This window comes from Thamnophis sirtalis, unplaced genomic scaffold (genome assembly GCF_051295495.1).
Source record: "Thamnophis sirtalis isolate CommonGarterSnake01/CBP01778 unplaced genomic scaffold, rThaSir2_p1.2 scaffold_3, whole genome shotgun sequence".
NCBI lineage: Eukaryota > Metazoa > Chordata > Lepidosauria > Squamata > Natricidae > Thamnophis > Thamnophis sirtalis.
Genome location: NW_028261383.1, coordinates 91,462,696 through 91,482,642, shown reverse-complemented (window position 1 = coordinate 91,482,642; position 19,947 = coordinate 91,462,696). Strand labels below are relative to the sequence as shown.

General features: G+C 36.9%; 1 protein-coding gene across 1 annotated transcript in view; it reads right to left on the bottom strand.

Moving 5' to 3' along the window:
• Positions 1 to 501: 501 nt before the first annotated feature.
• COL23A1 (collagen type XXIII alpha 1 chain) overlaps positions 502 to 19,947 on the bottom strand; it is a 272,186-nt gene continuing 252,740 nt past the window's right edge. The window contains exons 22-33 of the mRNA XM_087709496.1: positions 17,797 to 17,847; positions 16,217 to 16,276; positions 14,261 to 14,287; positions 13,307 to 13,333; positions 12,041 to 12,112; positions 11,903 to 11,956; positions 11,229 to 11,255; positions 6,214 to 6,267; positions 5,403 to 5,489; positions 4,970 to 5,032; positions 2,986 to 3,024; positions 502 to 1,428 (exon numbers count right to left, since the gene is read on the bottom strand). Of these exons, the coding sequence (XP_087565622.1) occupies positions 1,375 to 1,428; positions 2,986 to 3,024; positions 4,970 to 5,032; positions 5,403 to 5,489; positions 6,214 to 6,267; positions 11,229 to 11,255; positions 11,903 to 11,956; positions 12,041 to 12,112; positions 13,307 to 13,333; positions 14,261 to 14,287; positions 16,217 to 16,276; positions 17,797 to 17,847 (615 nt within the window). The 3' untranslated portion in view covers positions 502 to 1,374. The remainder of the gene's footprint in view (positions 1,429 to 2,985; positions 3,025 to 4,969; positions 5,033 to 5,402; positions 5,490 to 6,213; positions 6,268 to 11,228; positions 11,256 to 11,902; positions 11,957 to 12,040; positions 12,113 to 13,306; positions 13,334 to 14,260; positions 14,288 to 16,216; positions 16,277 to 17,796; positions 17,848 to 19,947) is intronic.

The window sequence follows — 19,947 nt, the reverse complement described above, 5'->3', positions numbered from 1 at the left end:
TATTTCTCAAATTCATTTTGGAGTTTATGAAACTTTGTGTTAAAGTGACCTTGGAAAACAAGCATCTTTTAAGATTGTTGGCTCTTCAGCATTTATACTATGAATAAAATATTGAATAATCAAAACTTGTAATTTGAAACCTATGCCAGGTTACATTATTTGGATGGATCCCAGAAGTTTTTTTATGAAAGGGAGAGTTACTGTCTGTGAAAGACTATTGATATAACTATTCAATATTTTATTTGAAATTCTGGTTTAATGGACTAATTCTGGTGAAAGGAAGAGGCAACACTTGCTATTTCTCCAAAAGTTTAAGGTGCCCTCTGGGTCTTGAGGATACAGAAAGGTCAAATGCCAAAAATCCCTGCTCTCTTTGTGCAAGTAAGATGACCGTTTTGCAGGCTGCCAGTCAAAGAACAGTGCTGGCTAATGCTTTGTCTGATAGAGAGAACACTGACCATGTAGATGTTCTCCTAAGCAAGAACACTACTGTGCTTAGACTGTGGGAAACTAGAAATCTCTGCTTGTTATAAGCAGAATGTCTAGACCATTGTGAACAAGGTGAATTTTTTTTGAATGAGTAACTGAATTATATGAGAATGGATCTCATATTGAACAATGTCATCATCCATGTGCATAATTACATAGATGCAGTCTCAGGACTGAAATAATACAGTGTTGTATATAGAGATATTTGGCTTTTGGGGTGATATAATTTGCATAAAATGTGGAGCTCAGCTTTTTTCCTTCTAAAAAGAGCCATTTCTATCACCAGGTTAATTACAAATGCTTTAACAATAGGTTATTTCACATTGCTCTTATAATCTTATATATTACAATAGAAACATATTAAATGGGTGTGATGAAACACTGGTGGATTGGTAGGAATACTATTTTTTGTATTTATTGAGTTCTGTGATTCCAGAAGAATAAGCAGCATAATGAGTATCTTGTCCAAGTTTGCAAAAGAGAGCAATCATGATGGGATTTTGGTTTTTAAAGCAAAAATTATTATTTTTCAAATCTGTACATTGAGATGAATATTATAGAGTATCCTTCATTTCATTAAAATAAAAAAAAAGATGTGACAGTTGAGATGTTCCATGTTTTTGAATTTCTGCACTAAAATAAAGTTCCACAAAGGAATCTTTCAAACTTTAGTCACAGACTGAAGATGTGGAGTGGGGTTTTTCCCAGAGATGATGCTTTCTTCTGGAGGAGAAGCAGCCACGGGTCATGAAACGGATCAGAGTGACCCAGGATGAAACTCGTTTCTTCAAGGTTGAAGCAAGTAGCAACAAGTGTGGTTATAGTTGTGTTACCTTTCCAGATTGGAAATTCTTCCTACGTTCATCCACAAGGTTTGTTCAATTTTTAGGGCTGAATCTTTTTTTTCTTTTTCGTTTTCTCTCCCTTTTCTGCCTGTGTCTATGTGCAACAGAGTTAGAAAGTTGAAAGCTAAAAAGGTTGTCCGGGGATGTTCTTTCTCCATGCAATAAAACAAGTATTTCAGTATGGTTAATCCACACATTAGCATTAGCAGCAAGTGACATCCATTCCTGACTGTTTTAGAATGTTGACTCCTTCTGTGTTTCTGCATGTGTGTATGTGTGTGTGGTCTGTCTTGTGGCTCTCAGGAATGTTCATATTTTAAAAAATCCATATATGACAAATCCAGTATTAAAAAGATCAATATATTACTGTTGACAACATTGTTTTTGTGACTTTTTCCTCTTTTTGTATAAAAAAAATAATAAAAATAAACATTTATCTCACTATTATTTACATAGTCCATGCGTGTAGAATCACTGCAAAACAAAAGAAAGCAATGCATGTTTTAAAACAGGCAGGCAGGCATTTGTGTCACAGACAGTTTCATTAAAATTCAGTTTTTAAAAATATGTCCTTAAAGAGCAGTAAACAAGGCATTTTTGAAGTGCTGTTAGGGGACACGTAGACAAACCTTGAAACATAAAGAATATGTATTTTCAGTGTTCACAGCAGATGTATGAAGACATAAAGAGAAAAGCATATTTCCTATTTCTCTTTCAAAGACAAATTGCAAAGTATATTTTAGAAGTAAGAATATGTCATTTACATAAGTTTGATAAGAGTTGGGGGAGATAGCAAAGAAACAAAGGAGTTCATGAAAGTCATCCTATTATCTGTGTTTTGCTGCTGGATACTAAAACTAATGCAAAGTAGCAAAATGACTCTTGTTATTTTGACAGTGAACAATTGTGCTTTTCAACCTCAAGGCAATTAGAAGGCCTCTTTTACTTATGAAGATCAATGTATGTGAATTAAAATGTGGTTAAAGAAAGATTTTATGTTAAAGAGGAAAGTTGTTGCTTCTCTGCCAGAAACACTCCTTCCAGTCACCTGAGCCAAGTTCATGGGCTTGCTTAAAACAAATGGTTAAAAGCACATTAAAAATAAATACAAAAGCAACTGAAAAGGAAGATGCAAAATCATATTGAAACTGAAGTAAAGCCAGATTTTTATGCATTCCATATATTTGCTATTGTTAACTATGATTTGAAATTGGACATACATAGGAAGTATTTGCTTGTCTCTGACTTAGTCATCTTTTATATTGGTATTATAATAAACAGCCATAAGACCTGTTCAGCTGTTATGAAAATGAGAAATTCAACCTGTGTTCAAGGCTTGAGTGTATTAGCCTTACTTTCTCTATAAGAAAGGTAAACACCTGCAGTGGAGAGACTCTTCTATCCAATGAATATCTCCTCCTTAGAGGTTTTTGAAAATCAGAATAATCACATGAAGAGCCTCTCCATTCTACACATGGGAGGCAATACAAATGGGTCATCCCAGGGCAAATCAACAGGGCTATGAAAGCACAAAGATCCAAATTTACTTCAGTTTATTTAGTTGCTTACAACTGAATATACTATGCTGTTGTTCTTGCTTAACAACAATCCAAATTCAGGACAAGAAAAATGTAAAATATATTTATAATACCTTGTGCCAACATCCTGGTACCGGTAATCCATCTGGACCCTGTAACGAAATGAAGAATGATTTTGTATTATTGGTAAACAGCTAAGAAACAAATGCCACTTCGTTCATGATGACTCTGGAAAATCTACAGCAGCTACTATGAAGAGCAGCTAATGTGAAGACCCATGAAGAAATCATGTGTCGGTTTGAAGAAAAAACAGTATATCGGAACAATGTTCCATTAGTTAATAACCATTAAAACAATCAAATATCTGGGTTCTCCCACACATTAATCTTCTCAAGGTGTTTTGATTTATGGAATAACATGAATCTTTGAGGTAGGAAAAGCTATCGTGTAGCTAAATCCACCTGTGCAGTCTGTAGGAAGTACCAATGAATTTAACTCCACAGCAGGTTCTGACAGAAGTTTACAAAGGCTATATCCTTAAAATGAGAGTGGGAGCAATGATTAGAAAAGTCCTAGCATTTTTTTTTTATTCTTCATGTCCATGTTTTCAGTTTACAACTATCAATTGGAGGGACATACTTGATACATTAGCTATATAAACATTAGAACAGCTATGTACAACATGCTCAAAAGCCCCTCAACCAATTTTGCACAAACAAGATGTACTTCATAAAGCTTGTGGCATCTAGATAAAAAAAGTCTGGAATAAAATACAATGTGAAACTATTCATGGAATTTGACATCAGATTTTAGAGTTTGCAATTTTCTCCTAAGCTTCTGATGGAGTAATTTAATGGCAACCACTAAAGCTGATGCATCACTGATTACAAAATCTGACTGATGAATCGGAGCAGACCCAAGTTTAAAAAAAGAACAACTAAAGTCAACCATGATATTCATAGATGGTGGAGACTAGAAGACGACCCACAAAGCATATCCTCCCAAACCATAATTTTGTTGAGATTTTCAGAGTTTATCCTGAGCATCTGCATGTAGCATTAGCTGTTTTATATAGTTCAACCGATACAACCTTAATAATTCAATGAACTAAGTAAGATATGTATTGTTCAAAGGGACAATGGTGGGATCAAACAAAATTTAAAAATATCTTATGAAAAAAATAGGAAGTAAAAGAGTGATTTGAAATGGTCCAGTTTTAGGTTTAAAAAGAAATGTCATGGTGCTTTGAATCATCTCCATTTCCCACTAATTATTAAGATGTTGTGACAGCTCCTTTCTCAGGGGCAAAGCATAGATAGAGAAGAAAGGAAAAGCGACTACCACAGAAATCAAGGAACCCTTAATATTAACACAAAAATAGCCATACATTATGAACATTTGGCTGGATATTATTGCTAAAACACAGATCTGTATACTTGTATCACTGCAGCAACATATAACATGTCAATTAAATGTCTTTGACAACATCCTGTGTGAAATCACAAGTCAACTTGTTCAGACGTTCTTTATGGTCTAGCAGATTCTGCTTTTAAAACATTTTAAACTCACGCACACAGAACAAATAACTTGCCTTTGTGACTGGCTGTGTTACAGAATTTTGTTTCCTATACTGAAAGTAGTAGGATGCTGAGCCAAACATTGACTTTTAAGACGGAGTACAGAAATCCCAAATGGAAGATTTTGAGAAAGGTGGGGAGCAAAAATTATACACAATGGCTAGATCTTGGGAATGTATGGAATCTGTGTGAGGCTCCTATTTTGGCATAGTTTTCTAAATTCTATGATTCAGATTTCTGATTCTTGGTACCTTTTTAAATGGAGAAACCAGACTCAAACTGAACCCTGCACCATGCCTAGCTTTTGTTAAGAATGCCAAGGAGGCTGGGTCAAGCTGCTTCAGAGCATGCATTGGGAGAAATGTTGCTTGAGAACCTACATTTATCCCTTTAATCCTATGTCTTTCAGTGGTACCAGATGCTACAAAATATATACTCAGGCTGGGAGGAAGGGAGAAAATGGGAATATGCAAGCAGAAAAAGTCATGCAGGAGGAGGAAGGAAGAGAAAGATACTGTACCAAAGGACAGAGCATTTCCACACCATCCAGTTCTGGTAAACCTGGCTCCCCTTTAAAAATGAACTGTTAATTGAAAATGGAGAGAAGATTAATAGGAAAGGAAGAAGGAACAGAAATAAAGACAAATTCAGAGGTTGACTGAAACCTTATAGCTGGAGTGGTCAACCTCCCAAGAAGAAGCCGCCTAGTGATAAAGTGCTGTGACCTAATGGAGCTGCCCAATTTCTTTCAACCCGAACCTTGTTTTGTTTTGATTTAAAGGGAGGGAACAGGAGCAGAAGGAAGGCCAATAATCAGAAGTATTAGCATTCACATAGACACTTCGTTCCAAACAGCCTCTCTCTCCAAAATGTTTTGAAATAGTTTGCTTCTTATACTAAATTTTCAAATACATCAAGAATATCCCTCCCCGTCCCCAATAATAAAATCATACCACTGGGCAAGGCTGATCTAATCCAGGAGGGCCTGGTTCTCCTTTTTGTCCCTTTGCTCCTTTTCTGCCCGGCAATCCTCTTTCTCCCTGTTGACATTAAAATAAAAAGATAAACAATCAATAATGGCCAAATGCCCAAAATTTCACAAAATCAGCATACACATATTCTTGACTGTAGTCTTATAGTAGAATTGGTAATTCTAGGAGATTATGACTTCTGAAAACGTTTTATTTAAATCTGGGTACCATAGGTAGCTTAGATGCTGTTCTGCCAAGCCTAAATTTGATCTATAACTTACAATGAAGTGTTTACAATGTGGTAAAATAAAAATGTTGGCTTAACAGAACTATGAATTACATTATGACTTATATTCATTCTTAAACATTTTCCTATACAAAATTAATATATCAAGGAAGAGGATTTAACTTTATACTGTATGTTTTTGATAGGACAATTTCCTAGAACCAAGATGTTTTATGAAGGTATGGGAATAAAATAAAAAAGCACTAACATGTGTATATGTGTATTAAAAATATAAATTTTCCAGTACAAAATGTGCAACCACATATGGTTTTAATTATGTGAATTGTTTGAAATTAATTTGTTGAGTTGGTCATTAAGGTAAAGGGTAATATTTGTACAAAATACTGTGCTAATAGATTCTGCCTTGTTAGAATATAATATGATAAATTATTTGTCTATGCTTAATCCCATTTAGATTATATGGGAGAAGAAAGGTGCAGAGATAGCTTTTTTGAAGAACTGAAAACAAGATAAGAACTTATTCAGAGAATTAGAAATGATAACAACCTTTTCTCCTCTTTCACTTTTTTCTCCTTTTTCTCCTCGGAGGCCAGGGAAACCCTAGAAAAATAGGATGGTAACATTTAGAGTCAAATACGTAAGAATAGCATTAATCATAAAGCAAAAGACAACACATTGCTTTCTTTCAAATAGGTATAGCCAAGAATCACTCAGAGGAAAGAAGAAACATTTTTTTGTGTTGATGTGTGTATGCATAAGGTTGCACACCCACAGAGACATGCATACGTGCACACATACACAACACACACAGTCATACAGAATTATACATTTAATAGGGATTCTGAAGTGTATAATATCCAAATCTGTTAAGAAACCACTAGATGGCACAGAACTCAAACTCAATAAACAAAACAAGAGCACTGTATTATGACATGGTAGGGGCCATATGAAGAAGGCTGATATCTATGATTCAAAACAATGTGTAGTTTAGAGTTCAGTTTTTAATTTACCCAGAAATTATGACTGATAGCCACTGTAATCTAGCAAACAGAAAACCTGGAAGACTTAATCCCAGGCATCCTGCTATCTTTCCGTTTATGTCTTTTATTTATAAAACAGAAGTGAATGAGCTACTTTAGGACTGCTCTTTTTTTTTTAAAATATTCAGCTGAAGGACAAAGTTTATTGTAAATACTACAGATATCTTGCCTAACAACTTTAATTGGGACCAGCAACGTTGTTGCTAGTCTAAGTGGTTGCTAAAATGGGAAATTAAGTAACCTTAATTGTGCTTTCTGGCTGGAAAGAGACAAGACCACTCAGTTTCACACTTCAGTTTTGTTCGCTTCCTAAACACTCTCCTGCCTTGGCAGTGTTCGAGTGCCTGCTTACTATCTTATACACACTGAAAGCAAAGCCAGAGCCTAGGCTGGGAGCCATGGGTGCATTACCAAAACAGCTTGCAATAGTTTCTCCTTCTCCATTCTCTCTGTTCTATGGGGAAGGAGAAAGCAAGCAATTTCTGTAGAAAAAATTTCTTGCTTGACCCTTCCTCCCATCCCCACTCACAAAGTGGAGAGATTGTAGAGGGATTTCAAGAGAGCAAGATGCACATCAACAGCAATGTGATCAGAGTTGTGGATGCACTATGAGGGGGTGGGGGAGAGAAAGCAGTTTCTGTAGACAATCTCCTTTGTCTGACTCCTTCCCGGTGTTGGTAGCATCATCATACTGCTTTTGGGGTATAGAACAGCAAACAGTTTGCTCTTTTGTATTCCTTCCTCTACAATCTGCTTTGCAGATTGGTGAAAAATTCAGCTAAGGCACACGATAGTGTTTACTGACTATAATGGTAATCATGTGAGTAGGAAAGGCTGTGAAAATCAGAAATGATTGGAAGTTGGTTGTAAACTTTTTTTTTTTTAGCACCGTCATAATATATTCCCAATGAATTCCCAAGGAGGCATAAAATTTTATATATATATATATATATATATATATATATATATATATATATATATATATATATATATATACTTAAAGTCACAACCCCTGGTATGCCCAAGTGTGGGAGGAAGGTCACACTTCCACTCTCTGTCATTAGGCTCGTCACAAGAGTCCATCCAGACAGAAACCCAATATTTTTACTGTTGCCTTTGTTATATTTGTGTTTTTATTTGTGCTGATAAATTTATCAGCACAAATAAAAACATATATATATATATATATATATATATATATATATATATATATATATATATATATATATATATATATATATATATATATATATATATATATATATATATATACACACACACACACACACACACACACACACACACACACACACACACACAGGGCGGGGCATAACCTTTTCCTAGGGGGTCACAGCAAGATCGACAGCAGTTTACAACTTCCGCGACACCTCATTTTAAAGCCCATAAAAAACTGAATTGAATGAGCTATTAAATGTTAAATTTGCTTTAAGAATGGCTGGAAAATTCGATTCGGAAGAACAAAGGATCATTGACAGAATAAAATGCATTGCCTTTCGAGAGGCTCGCGATGCTGGAGCGACGTTTATCAATCGAAAATGGATTGCAAACAAATTGAAACGTCATCCGGATTGGGTTACTGATAATTGGAACAAAACAGCCCAAGAATGTTTCACAAAATTTGGAGAAGGGCGTCCTCTGCAACTGTCCCAAGAAAGCAAAGCCATCATTGCAACTGGCAGTCGCAAACAACGAAAAGGAAACCGAAAAGTGGCCCAAGAAATCCTTCAAATTCGTGGAAAACGAGTTGATCAAAGGACAATCGGCCGATATCGAGAACGAGAAGGTTTGAAGCCATTCCACGTCATTTGCAAACCATTGAAAACTCAAACACACGTTCAAGATCGGCTTTGGTTGTGCGATTGGTTGTCTGAATGGACCGAGGAAGATTTTCTTCATTTGGCGCCATCTGACGAATTCTTCGTTTATGCCATTCGAAAACCGAATTTCCAGAACGATCGAATTTGGGCTAAAGACGTCGACGACATCGCCAAACATGAACGATATCGACAAATCGTTCGCAATCCGACTTGCATCGGGATTTTCGTCATTTTCACAGCCAAGAAACTGCATTGGGTTTTGAAGGATAAAGGGGAATCCTGGGATGGCAGTTATTTCCGTGAGAAAATTTTATTGGAGAATGTCATTCCATTTCTCAGTGATCCAGACAATGTCTTGGTGGTTGGTGAGGCTGTCTTTCTTCATGACAAAGCTCCTTGCATGCGTGCAAATGCGACTCAGCAATTGTTAAAGGAAAACAATGTCGAATTTTGGGGCAATGACGTCTGGCCGGGAAATTCGCCAGATCTCAATCCGGCAGAGAACATTGGGGCCATAATTAAGGATGAAGTGGAAGCTCTGATGATTCAGGAGCAAGGTCAAAATCGATATTCGGTTGAAACTTTGAGAATGAATTTGGAAACTGTGTTGAAAAATCTGGAAAATCGAACGGAACTTTTTGAAGATTTGTTGTGTTCTTATCCACCTCGTTTGAATGCTGTTCGAAGGGCTAATGGTGGTCATACTGACTATTAAATCATGTCAATAAACTCAGTTTTTGATGGGCTTTCGAATGGTGTATGAATTATTTGTGTTGTTATTACAAGTGTTGCTGTGACCCCCTAGGAAAAGGTTATGCCCCGCCCTGTATGTATGTATGTATGTATGTATGTATGTATGTATGTATGTATGTATGTGTATGTATGTGTGTGTATATATATATATATATATATATATATATATATATATATATATATATATATATATATATATATAATTTTATATATTTTATTATAAATAAAGCTACATGAGACAAAAGGACAAAAAGCAGAAGAGGATAATTAGAACTAAATTAGCAGAATTAAAACTCTAACTTTTTTGCATGTTATTAAAAAGCATATAGGAGAGTCATAAGTGACTCATTCTTCATGAACATTTCTACAACTCCACAAGTGGTAGGCCCATATTAAAATGCCTATGTAGTAATCACAATCCACATTTCTTGATAAACCAAAGCAGGATTAAACAAAGTTGAAATATTGGGCAGAACATGGGTTCTGGAATTATTTTTAATCTCTTAATAGTAGCTTCATTTTGGATTGCATGGCCAGAAAGGAAGCTCAGAATAGAGCCATCAAGACTTCTGAACCACCATCCACTTTCCTTCCATTGGAGCAGAACAGGGTATTAAATGCGTGTTTTTTATCTGCAGCCCTTGGCCAGATCCAATCTATGTTTGAATGTGATCACCTTCCACAAGAGTCAGTATCAACCTCCAGAGATTCATGGGACTATCCATTATTGTTATTATATGCATAACAATGTGAAATCACAGCTGCCAGTTTAGCTGTCATTGGCCTTCATACTCATCAAATTCTTCCCAATAATTTAGGAAGTTGTAATGTATTGGCATAGTTAGTATAGTTGCAGATCCAAGCAATATGACCTTTTGTAATTGTTAGATGTAATTGTTGTTCTAAGTGCTGTCCAAGATTTTTTTGGTATGGCACCCAGCGTGCTGATAACCACCACAGCTGGATTATGCCATAATCTTTCAATTTCAATTTTCAAATCTTGATATTTTGTGATCTCCAATTCTTTGTCTTGCTCTACTATTCCCTAATATTACCATACCATATAAATACCACAATATTATAACCTGCTCATTTTTTATCACTTTTTAAAATACCAGTTTTTCATTACAGGCAGATGGTATTTTACAGATGTTCCAGTGAATCATTTTGACAAGTATATTACATCATTGTTTCTAAATCAGTTTGTGTGATCTTGCATGATGTACTGTTTCTTCCACTTCTTTGCACAATCTGTACTTCATTTATAATATAAAATACAAAAGAAAATAATAGAAAAGATAGGCAAGGGAAAAGGGAAAGGAGAGGTGTAGAAAAGAAGGGGGAAAGAAAGAAAAGGCATTGACTTCTACTCCCTGTGGTGCAATAGAACAAACTAGTAACATCAAACCTCAACTTTTTACTTTAAGTATAAACTAGTCATTTCTATAATAACATGATTCTGGTCTTGACTGCATTACAGGAGTTCCTCAACTTACGACCATAATGACGCCTGCTCATTATTGTCATATGTTACAATGGCCATAAAACAGGCCAGTCATGTGACCAACCCAATTTTACGAGCTTTTTTGCAGTGGTCCTTAAGCAAATCTGCAATCATTAAGCAAACACCACAGTTGTTAACCAAACCAATGGTTATGTAAATCAGGGGTCCCTAACTTCTGGGCTATTTGCAACTGGGCCACAGAAACATTGGGCCAGCATACATGCATCCTCATTTGCACAAGCAGTGGGCAAGTTGTGTATGCGCACTCCATTTGCATGAATGGTGCATGCACGTGTGTACACCACTTGTGTAAATGGAGCTGCACACATGTGCACTTGCTAGCCACTCATGCATAATCATACCCTCTCCACCCTCCCCACTGGTCCATACTAATGACACTGTGTAGGTAAATTACTGATTACTTACATCTAATCCTGGTTCCCCTGGCTTTCCCTGCATTATTAAAAAGGAGAAATAGAAAACATTGATAAGATGACAGTGGAATGGAACATTAACTGGGTTACATTAAGCCTATCATTTATATTTTAAAAAATACCAAATCCAGGGGTATTAGTAGATTTAGCTTCAATGGGAGAATTAAGCAATATTCTATCTATCTCCTACTAATATCCATGTACTGTATTAGGACAATGCAAACCCTTATTCAGCATAACTTTAGGTTCATCGGTAATTTTGGCAGGGCAAAAACAAAGCAAACATGATAAAAGGTTTTTAATTATTTTTGTAGATTCTTTTTTAAAATTATAAACTTAGCAGATTTTCTCTTATATTTGATTTAGGCAACCTGGCTAAAATGCATCCCTGAATTTAAACTTAAGAAAATCGGTGTTGTCCCTTCTACAACTATTTGCTTCCCTGAGAGAGAGAGCTGCCTTCTTTCTAAAAATGTAGAAAAAATGTACTGTCAGTATATACAAGAATTTGGGCAGAATCAAATGCCCAATGCTCTTTTCATGACCGAAGGATTTAATCTGTTATGGTATGCTAAATATATCCAAAATTTAAGTGACTTTATAGTACATTAAAAACGAGCAATGCGTTTTAATGATCTTTTTTTTAAAAAAATGTTCAGTTCTTACCTTCTCTCCTTTGGTACCTGGTAAACCAATAAGTCCAGGAGTGCCAGGAGGACCCTAGAGAAAATGAAAATTATCAGGAAGGTTTGGGAATATCTCCTCTGCTCTACTGGGCAGGTTTCATAAGGCTCTCTTACTCACATGTGGCCCAGGGGGTCCTTTTTCACCTTTGTGGCCACTTTCACCTTTTGCACCCTTTGAGCCATCTGAGCCCTTAAAGGAAAACAAGTATTTTGATTAGACTTTCAAATAATCACACGCTATTTAATAACCTGTTTTATGTCTGCTTCATAAATCAGTTGCATTTGCACGGAGTTCCATGGCACCCACTTTTCTCAAGGGAAATGTAAGATAGTATAGTCTTTAAGAAATATGTTTCATGTTATAACAATGTACCTTGAAAAAATTTACTATTGAAACTAATTCATGCCAATTAATATTTTGTCCTCAGTTAAACTAAAAACACCTCCCCCCAACAAAAAAGCAACAAATTAATCTCCATAAATCAATGTGTTTCTGTTCAACCGACACCTGAGAAAGTCATTCCACAATGTTTGTTAGTATTTCCAACATTTAATACATTTCAAGATTGTTTAGTAGGAAATAAACAAATGTAAGGTGTGCTCCCTAGCAGTGTAGAACTGAAAGCCTTCTTTAGAGAAAAACATTAGAATTTGCTGACCAAAGACTCCTTTGTAAATATGTACAATGAGATGTGCCTAATGCTTGCTTTCAAAACAGTAGGCTAAATATACAGTGATTTTGAGGTATGTGCATCAGAACAGGTTGAAATTAGATTTTTATGGGATGTATTTCCCCCAGTTTGATTCCTCCTGATTTAGGTGAATGTTTCCATAGACTTCTTGAGCAATGTCTTTGAAAACTTATTGCAAAAGTTGTTTTATCAAAGAAATAAACTGCTATAGATTCCACTTTCTAAATCCATAACCAGAATTGATCATCTGAATAAAATATTTTATACTTGTATAGCTTGCCTACTTTTTCTTCAAATCAATGTTCTGTTGTCAATTAACTTCTCAATGCCTATGGTTTTCTTCTATTCAAGATCTACTTTACAATTATTAAAATATATAAGACAACATATGATCTGTTATGTCTTTGTTTGTCAATATAGAGGTAGAAAGATTGACTATGAGCAGGCAAAAAAGGAGTGAGAATGACTTCCAACTTCTTGCTGTCTTCTCCAGTGACTTTGCTGATGGGAAGCTGGCAGGGAGTATAAAAAAATAATCACAATTTCATTATTGAAGCTGCTGGTGGCACTGCTGCGATGGAGGCAAAGTATTTGCTCTGTGATGCACTGTTTCAACTCATTGAAGGTTACAAACAGAAAAAACAGACAGAACAGTTTTTAGCAATAACAGATTAAAACTTTTTATGACACACCTTTTGTCCTTGACTTCCTTGAGGGCCCTGTAAGATAACAATAGAACATTTCAAAATAAGGCCTTTTTAAAGCTATAGGTTTATATCTAATAAAAATCTTCAGATTTTTATATTAGTAATCCACTTGTGTCCCCTCTTATTGAAGGCAATTCAGTGCAGTAGAAGATTATGTGGAATGAAAAGATCTTTTTTCATTGTTCTTTGGAACAGCCTCACTGTTGAGATAATACTTTCCCACACTTTGATTCATTTTCAGAAGAGACTAAAATTGAACTATTCCAAATAGGTTTTGTAGACCATCTGGGTTTGAAAGCTAGAAATGAGTTTTGAAGTCATGTTATTAGATAATCTATAACACTGCTCCAGGATAGGATGCAGAGCTTGGTCATAAAAACTGGATCCCTAGGTGGCCTGCAGAGTTTAGCGCCATGTACTGCTATTGATACATACATATACAGGGTCTCCAAGTAGCAACTTTAAAGGGTGTTCTTGATGGAGAGAATGGAGTGTGACCTATGTGCAGAAATTATAGACTCATAGAAAGGATGATGAAAGGAAAATATCTCAGCAAGTTATATTCCTTTGGGAATTTTATAAATAAATAAAATGAAGTGATAATGGCCATTAATGTGACACATATTAGTGGAAATTTGAGATTTTTGAGATTTTATTAATATTTGTAGGCCGCCCTTTTCCCTGGGGGGACTCAGGGCGGCTCACATAAAATCAGGGAGGGGGAATACAGACATTGACATAGAGACATATAATAAAATAGTAAGCAACATACATTCATCATTCGGGAGGGGCGGCTATCCTTATCCCCAGGCCTGACGGGCTAGCCAGTTCTTAAGGGCTGTGCGGAAGGCCTGGACGGTGGAGAGGGTACGAATCTCCACGGGGAGCTCGTTCCAAATATATGTACTATTGTCCCAGATTTAACAATTAAGGACTCACCTTATGTCCTTGTATTCCTTGAGGACCCTAGAGACAACAAGTATTCATTTGTAAAACATTCTAAAATAATATTGGAGGTTTGAAACATTTGTACTCAAAATGTCAGCATTACAAAGCCGAATTTCCCCAACCAATTCCAGACATTTTCAAGATAACCTATACTCGCTGGGAACAGAGTAGTTGTATATCAACATTTGTGGGGCCCTATTACTCATTCCTGTTAATATTAATGTTATTATCAATACCAAATATGAAAAACGCAGTTCTAAATGTTTGTTACTTTGGTATGCAGGAATATGTTACCTTGTAATCAAAGCTATTCCTATTTATGTATGTATGTATGTATGTATGTATGTATGTATGTATGTATGTATTTATTTATTTATTTATTATTTATTTATTTATTTATTTATTTATTTATTTATAACTTTTGTATGCCGCCCAATCCCAAAGGACTCCGGGCAGCTTACAAACAAAATATAAAAAAACCCATAAAAACAATACAATTTAAAACAACAAACATCCATCAAATTCATTCTAGTCGGGGCCGGACCTCAATAATGAGGTCAACAGCCCCAGGCCTGCCGGAACAGCCAAGTTTTTACGGCTTTCCTGAAGGCCATCAGTGTGGGTATGGTCCGGATTTAATCTCTCCCTTAATTTTATCTCTCAGATACATGGAAAACTGCTAATAAATATTTAGTTATATTTCTAAGCCAAGGCATGAGTCTATGGTTTAGCTTCATAATCACTCAAACAAACAAACAAGCACATGTTAAAGGTGGGTTTGGCTCCCAAATGTTGAGGGTATCATTCTACATTTGCCCAATAGTCAAGATAATAAATAGGCATTTAATTCAGGAAAGTCTCTTAAACACTACATAAGTAATCCTTGGGTTATGACTTGAATTGGGACTAAAATTTCCATTAGTAAGTGAAGCAGTAGTTAAGCTCATGTCAGAAGTTGCAAGGCCTTGCAGGAAGAAGGCTTGGCTGAGCAAACAGAGGGTCTGTGTGTATGCTCTGTTGGCACTGAGATTGCCATCACCCCTTCCTGAAGTCTACAGGCCAGTTCCCTAAGAAGGATCTGAGGAGTGCGGGCTGTGCCTCTGTGAAGCCCTCATCCCACTACTTCTTTCAGTTCCATCATCACACAAAAAGCACCTCCTGAACAACTGCCATCTTTGCCCAGGGAACTGCTGCTGCCTCTTTGGTCCATTGCACTGTCCTCTTCATGGTCTATGGGTAATTGCTCCTTGAAGCAGAAGATGGGGCAGCTCTGCCCGCTGTCATGCTCTGCCAGTTATGTCTTGCTGCATCCTCCCTGGCTGGACCCGGTGAGCTCTCTTTGACAGATGAAGCACCACTGTGGCACTCACTGTGTGTATCCTGAGGATGCATCCTTGTCCAGCCCCTGGAACTTAGATCAGCAGTGGGGGAAGAAGATGACGAAGGTCAGCAGGAGGCAGCGACAGAGGAGGAGGGTGGCAAAGGTAGCCAAGCCAAGCAGGGTGGCCCAAAAGTCATATATGGCGAGAGATAGGCAGGTGGGGGGACTTGAAATAGAAGCAGTTCACACAGGGCAGGAGAAAGCGACCATGGGATCCTGCAACCTGCTGTAAATGTGGGCTGGTTGCTAAGTGCTCCAAAATTGATCGCATGACCGCATTGCACTGGCCAGAATTTGAGGGCCAGTTGTAACTATCATTCATCCAGCAATGTCATAACTTTGAAGGGTTGCTGAATGAATGGACGTAACTCGAGTACCATCTGTAAATGTTTGCAATGCTCATCCAAGATTTTTTCCCCAAAAAATTCAAAGAGATCTGCATGATTGGTGTTTGTGTGTGTGTGTGTGTGTGTGTGTGTGTGTGTGTGTGTGTGTCACATAAACTGTAGAGTTGCAATAGCCCAGCCAAGCTACTTCTGCATGAAAAGGATTCTGGCAACACTTACCATAGGACCTGGTAGACCCGGTAGACCTGGCACACCAGGAGGCCCTGGTTCAGGTATGATCTGCACATGTAAAGGACATTACAAATCTGAACTGTAAAACCACACATGAAGAAATTCAAAATGAAAAATGGGACGTCATTATTGGAAAAAGCACAGCAATTAATAGATGGGGAAAATATTTTAAAATTATTCTTCTAAAGAGTGAGTCTGGGTATAGTAGAGTGTTTTCTGCAAACCCCGTATCCCCCGTGATGCATCACATTTTTACAGGTTTAAGGGTATCCGTCTCTTCTCCTAGAATTGCAATTTTACTCTAATATCATGCCCTGTTTCTGGGTACATTTTTCCTGAAATACTCAATAGGTGCAAGTTCTACTACTCAGCAATAAAGCCTTCCAGAAAACAGCAGAAATGTATGAGCCGAGGTGGCGCAGTGGTTAGGGTGCAGTACTGCAGGCCACTTCAGCTGACTGTTATCTGCAGTTCAGCGGTTCTAATCTCACTGGCTCAAGGTTGACTCAGCCTTCCATCCTTCCGAGGTGGGTGAAATGAGGACCCAGATTGTTGTTGGGGGAAATATGCTGACTCTGTAAACTGCTTAGAGAGGGCTGAAAGCCCTATGAAGCGGTATATAAGTCTAACTGCTATGATCATTGCAAACAGCAATCCAGACAGGAGTTTCATATATGTGAAGCAATTGCGCATCAGAGATGGGCAACTTCTGGTGTTTTACCTTCATGTGGGTCTTGAAGTACTTTCTAACCAAGACTGTTGAAGATTTATCACATGCAATCACTTGCTACTTTGGAGTAAGTAACATATAGTTACTGCTTCCTACCTTAAAGCTATATTGCTGTTTAAAACATCTACCACCTTGTGGAAAAGACCGGAATATATGGCTCCTTAGCCTCTCTGTATCTGGTAACTACAGCCATAAAGATTGTAATCGTACAAGCTCTGGAGAGGTGGTTATCTTCAGCTTTATGTTATGATCTTAAACTATTTTTCAAATGTAAGCAGCCTTGCCATCCAACTTAAATGAACAATTTCCATATAAATGACTTGATTCCAGATATGAAAATACCCTTAAATGCCCTGAAGACTCAGTGAATAGCAATAGCAATAGCAATAGCAGTTTGACTTATATACCGCTTCATAGGGCTTTTAGCCCTCTCTAAATGGTTTACAGAGTCAGCATTTTGCCCCCACAGTCTGGGTCCTCATTTTACCCACCTCGGAAGGATGGAAGGCTGAGTCAACCTTGAGCCGGTGAGATTTGAACCACCGAGCTGAAGTGGCCTGCAGTGCTGCACTCTAACCACTGCGCCACCTCGGCTCTTGTGAAACCAATGAGTGATCATTTTAATAATTCTACATGAATTTTAATTACATTTTAACTGTATATTTTACTTTTTTAGAGCTACCTTATTGATCACATGCTCAGAAAAAGCATAAAAATTATGTTTATTATAGAAAATTAGATTACTGCTTTTATAACAAGACACTAATTTTGCATCTTGGCATATTTTGGTAGTAACTTGATATTTGGCAAGTATATTAGTCAGTTGCTGACAACTTACAAGGTTTTGCTCACAGGGTGTCCCAGGTTCTCCTTTAGGGCCATCAATTCCCTAAACAGTAATAAGAAATAATAATGTTATCTGAGAATAGTTCTAGATAAAGATAAAGGTAAAGATAAAGCTTCCCCCTGTCTGACTCTAGGGGGCAGTTCTCATCTCTGTTTCTTAGCCGAGGGAGCCAATGTTGACATTTCTATAGTCATATGACACCTGGCATGCTGTTAGCTTCCCACCGAAGTGTACCTATTTATCTATTCGCATTTGCATTCTTTCAAACTACTAGTTGGGCAGGAGCTAAAACAAGTAATAGGAGCTCACCCTGTTGTATGGTGCTCAGGTTTTGAACCTGGGCTGACAGCTTTCCTGCTGACAAGCTCAGTTTCTTTAACTGCTGAGCCATTTCCCTCTAACTCTAGATAAAGGAAGACAAGTCACTTTGCTTTCTCTGGAAGTGTTATTTGAGCTGATTTTCCAATTAGACTTAGCAGAAGTTTTTTTTTTTGAAAGATTGCTTTCCTCTTGACTCTCATATCCATAACCAGATAATTATATAGTTTGAGAAAACCTCTCTAACATATACTGTTATCAGCAAGGGAGTCATGTCTCCACAGTGAATGGCAAAGATGGTCTGATGATAAGGAGTAATCAAATGGTTTCTTTGGCCAACTAGAACCAACACTGGGGTGGGCCAAACCCCATAGCTGCATAAAGAAGCTATTTCACTCCTCTTAAGGCATATGGCTCTCTAGGGTAGAAGATTTATTATCATTTACAAATACATTGACATATTTATATAAACTTTAACATAGTTCCTCTTTGTAGTGGCTTTTATCAAAACATTAACATATGAAGAGTGGAAAACTGAAGTAGTCAGTATAAAATGTACTGACGTAATATCTAACAAGAGGTTTCACTGAAAACTGATTTATTAGAAAGAAAATACTATATGTGATGCCAATACAGTTAGTATTACGTACATCCCAGTGGTGGGATTCAATTTTTTTTTACTATCAGTTCTGTAGACATGGCTTGGTGGGTGTGGCATGACTTGGTGGGCGTGGCAGGGGAAGGATCCTGTAAAATCTCCATTCCCTCCCCACTCCAGGGGAAGGTTACTGCAAAATCTCCATTCTTTCCCTATCAGCTGAGACTCGGGAGGCAGCGAATAGATGGGGGTGGGGCCAGTCAGAGGTGGTATTTACCAGTTCTCCGAACTATTCAAAATTCCCGCTACCGGTTCTCCAGAACTGGTCAGAACCTGCTGAATACCACCTCTGGTACATCCAAATCCAATATGCATGCATATTTCCATAACATTTTCAAGTAAAAAAAATATAAAGTATAAATATAAATGGATGTGAGTGAATCCATTTCTTGTTTGTGCAAACTGGGAGGATTGTTGGTGTTCATGTAATATGTAGGTTACTTGCTTGACTGCTATATATGTTATTTATAATTTTATTTATTGTTTTAATTGTCTTTTTAATGGTTAGCTGCCTTGATTCATGTACTTTTGATGGGCAGCCACATACAGCACATTAAACAAATAAATGAAGTAAACAAATGTATGTCTGACATTTATACGTTTTTAAGCCACAAAAATTTCAAAACATCTCCTGTATTGAGGAATGTTCCTTTTATGGTTGTGGCTTGATTCCAAATTTTACATTGATCACTTTCTACTACCAAATCTGGCCTTATTTTATAATTGGAACAGAAAAGAGAAAGAAAACGTGGATTTTAATTCAATTGTGTGCCAAGATCAATTTATAAGAAATATAGATGACTTAAAACAAAAAAAAAAAGAATGGCATTAAAGGGAGGATTGTATAAATTCTGGAAGTTTCATCATAATAATAGAACAGAATTATTGTTGTGTATTAAGTAGTTCATCTGAAAAGCTTCAAACTAAAACCTCAGTTATAAATGGACAACCTATGTGTTTCAGATGATATTTAGCCTTAGGATTACTACCTATGTTTTTTACCTAATCCAAAGTTATGTTTAGGATTTTGTGCCACTAATGTCAGTGAGAAATACACCATACAGTATTTATGGCCTCATCCTTCCTCCAATCAAGCTTTGAGAAGTATAGTGTAGGCGATGACCAGACTGAGCTTGAGGAGGGGTCAAACACATCATCAGTTCAGT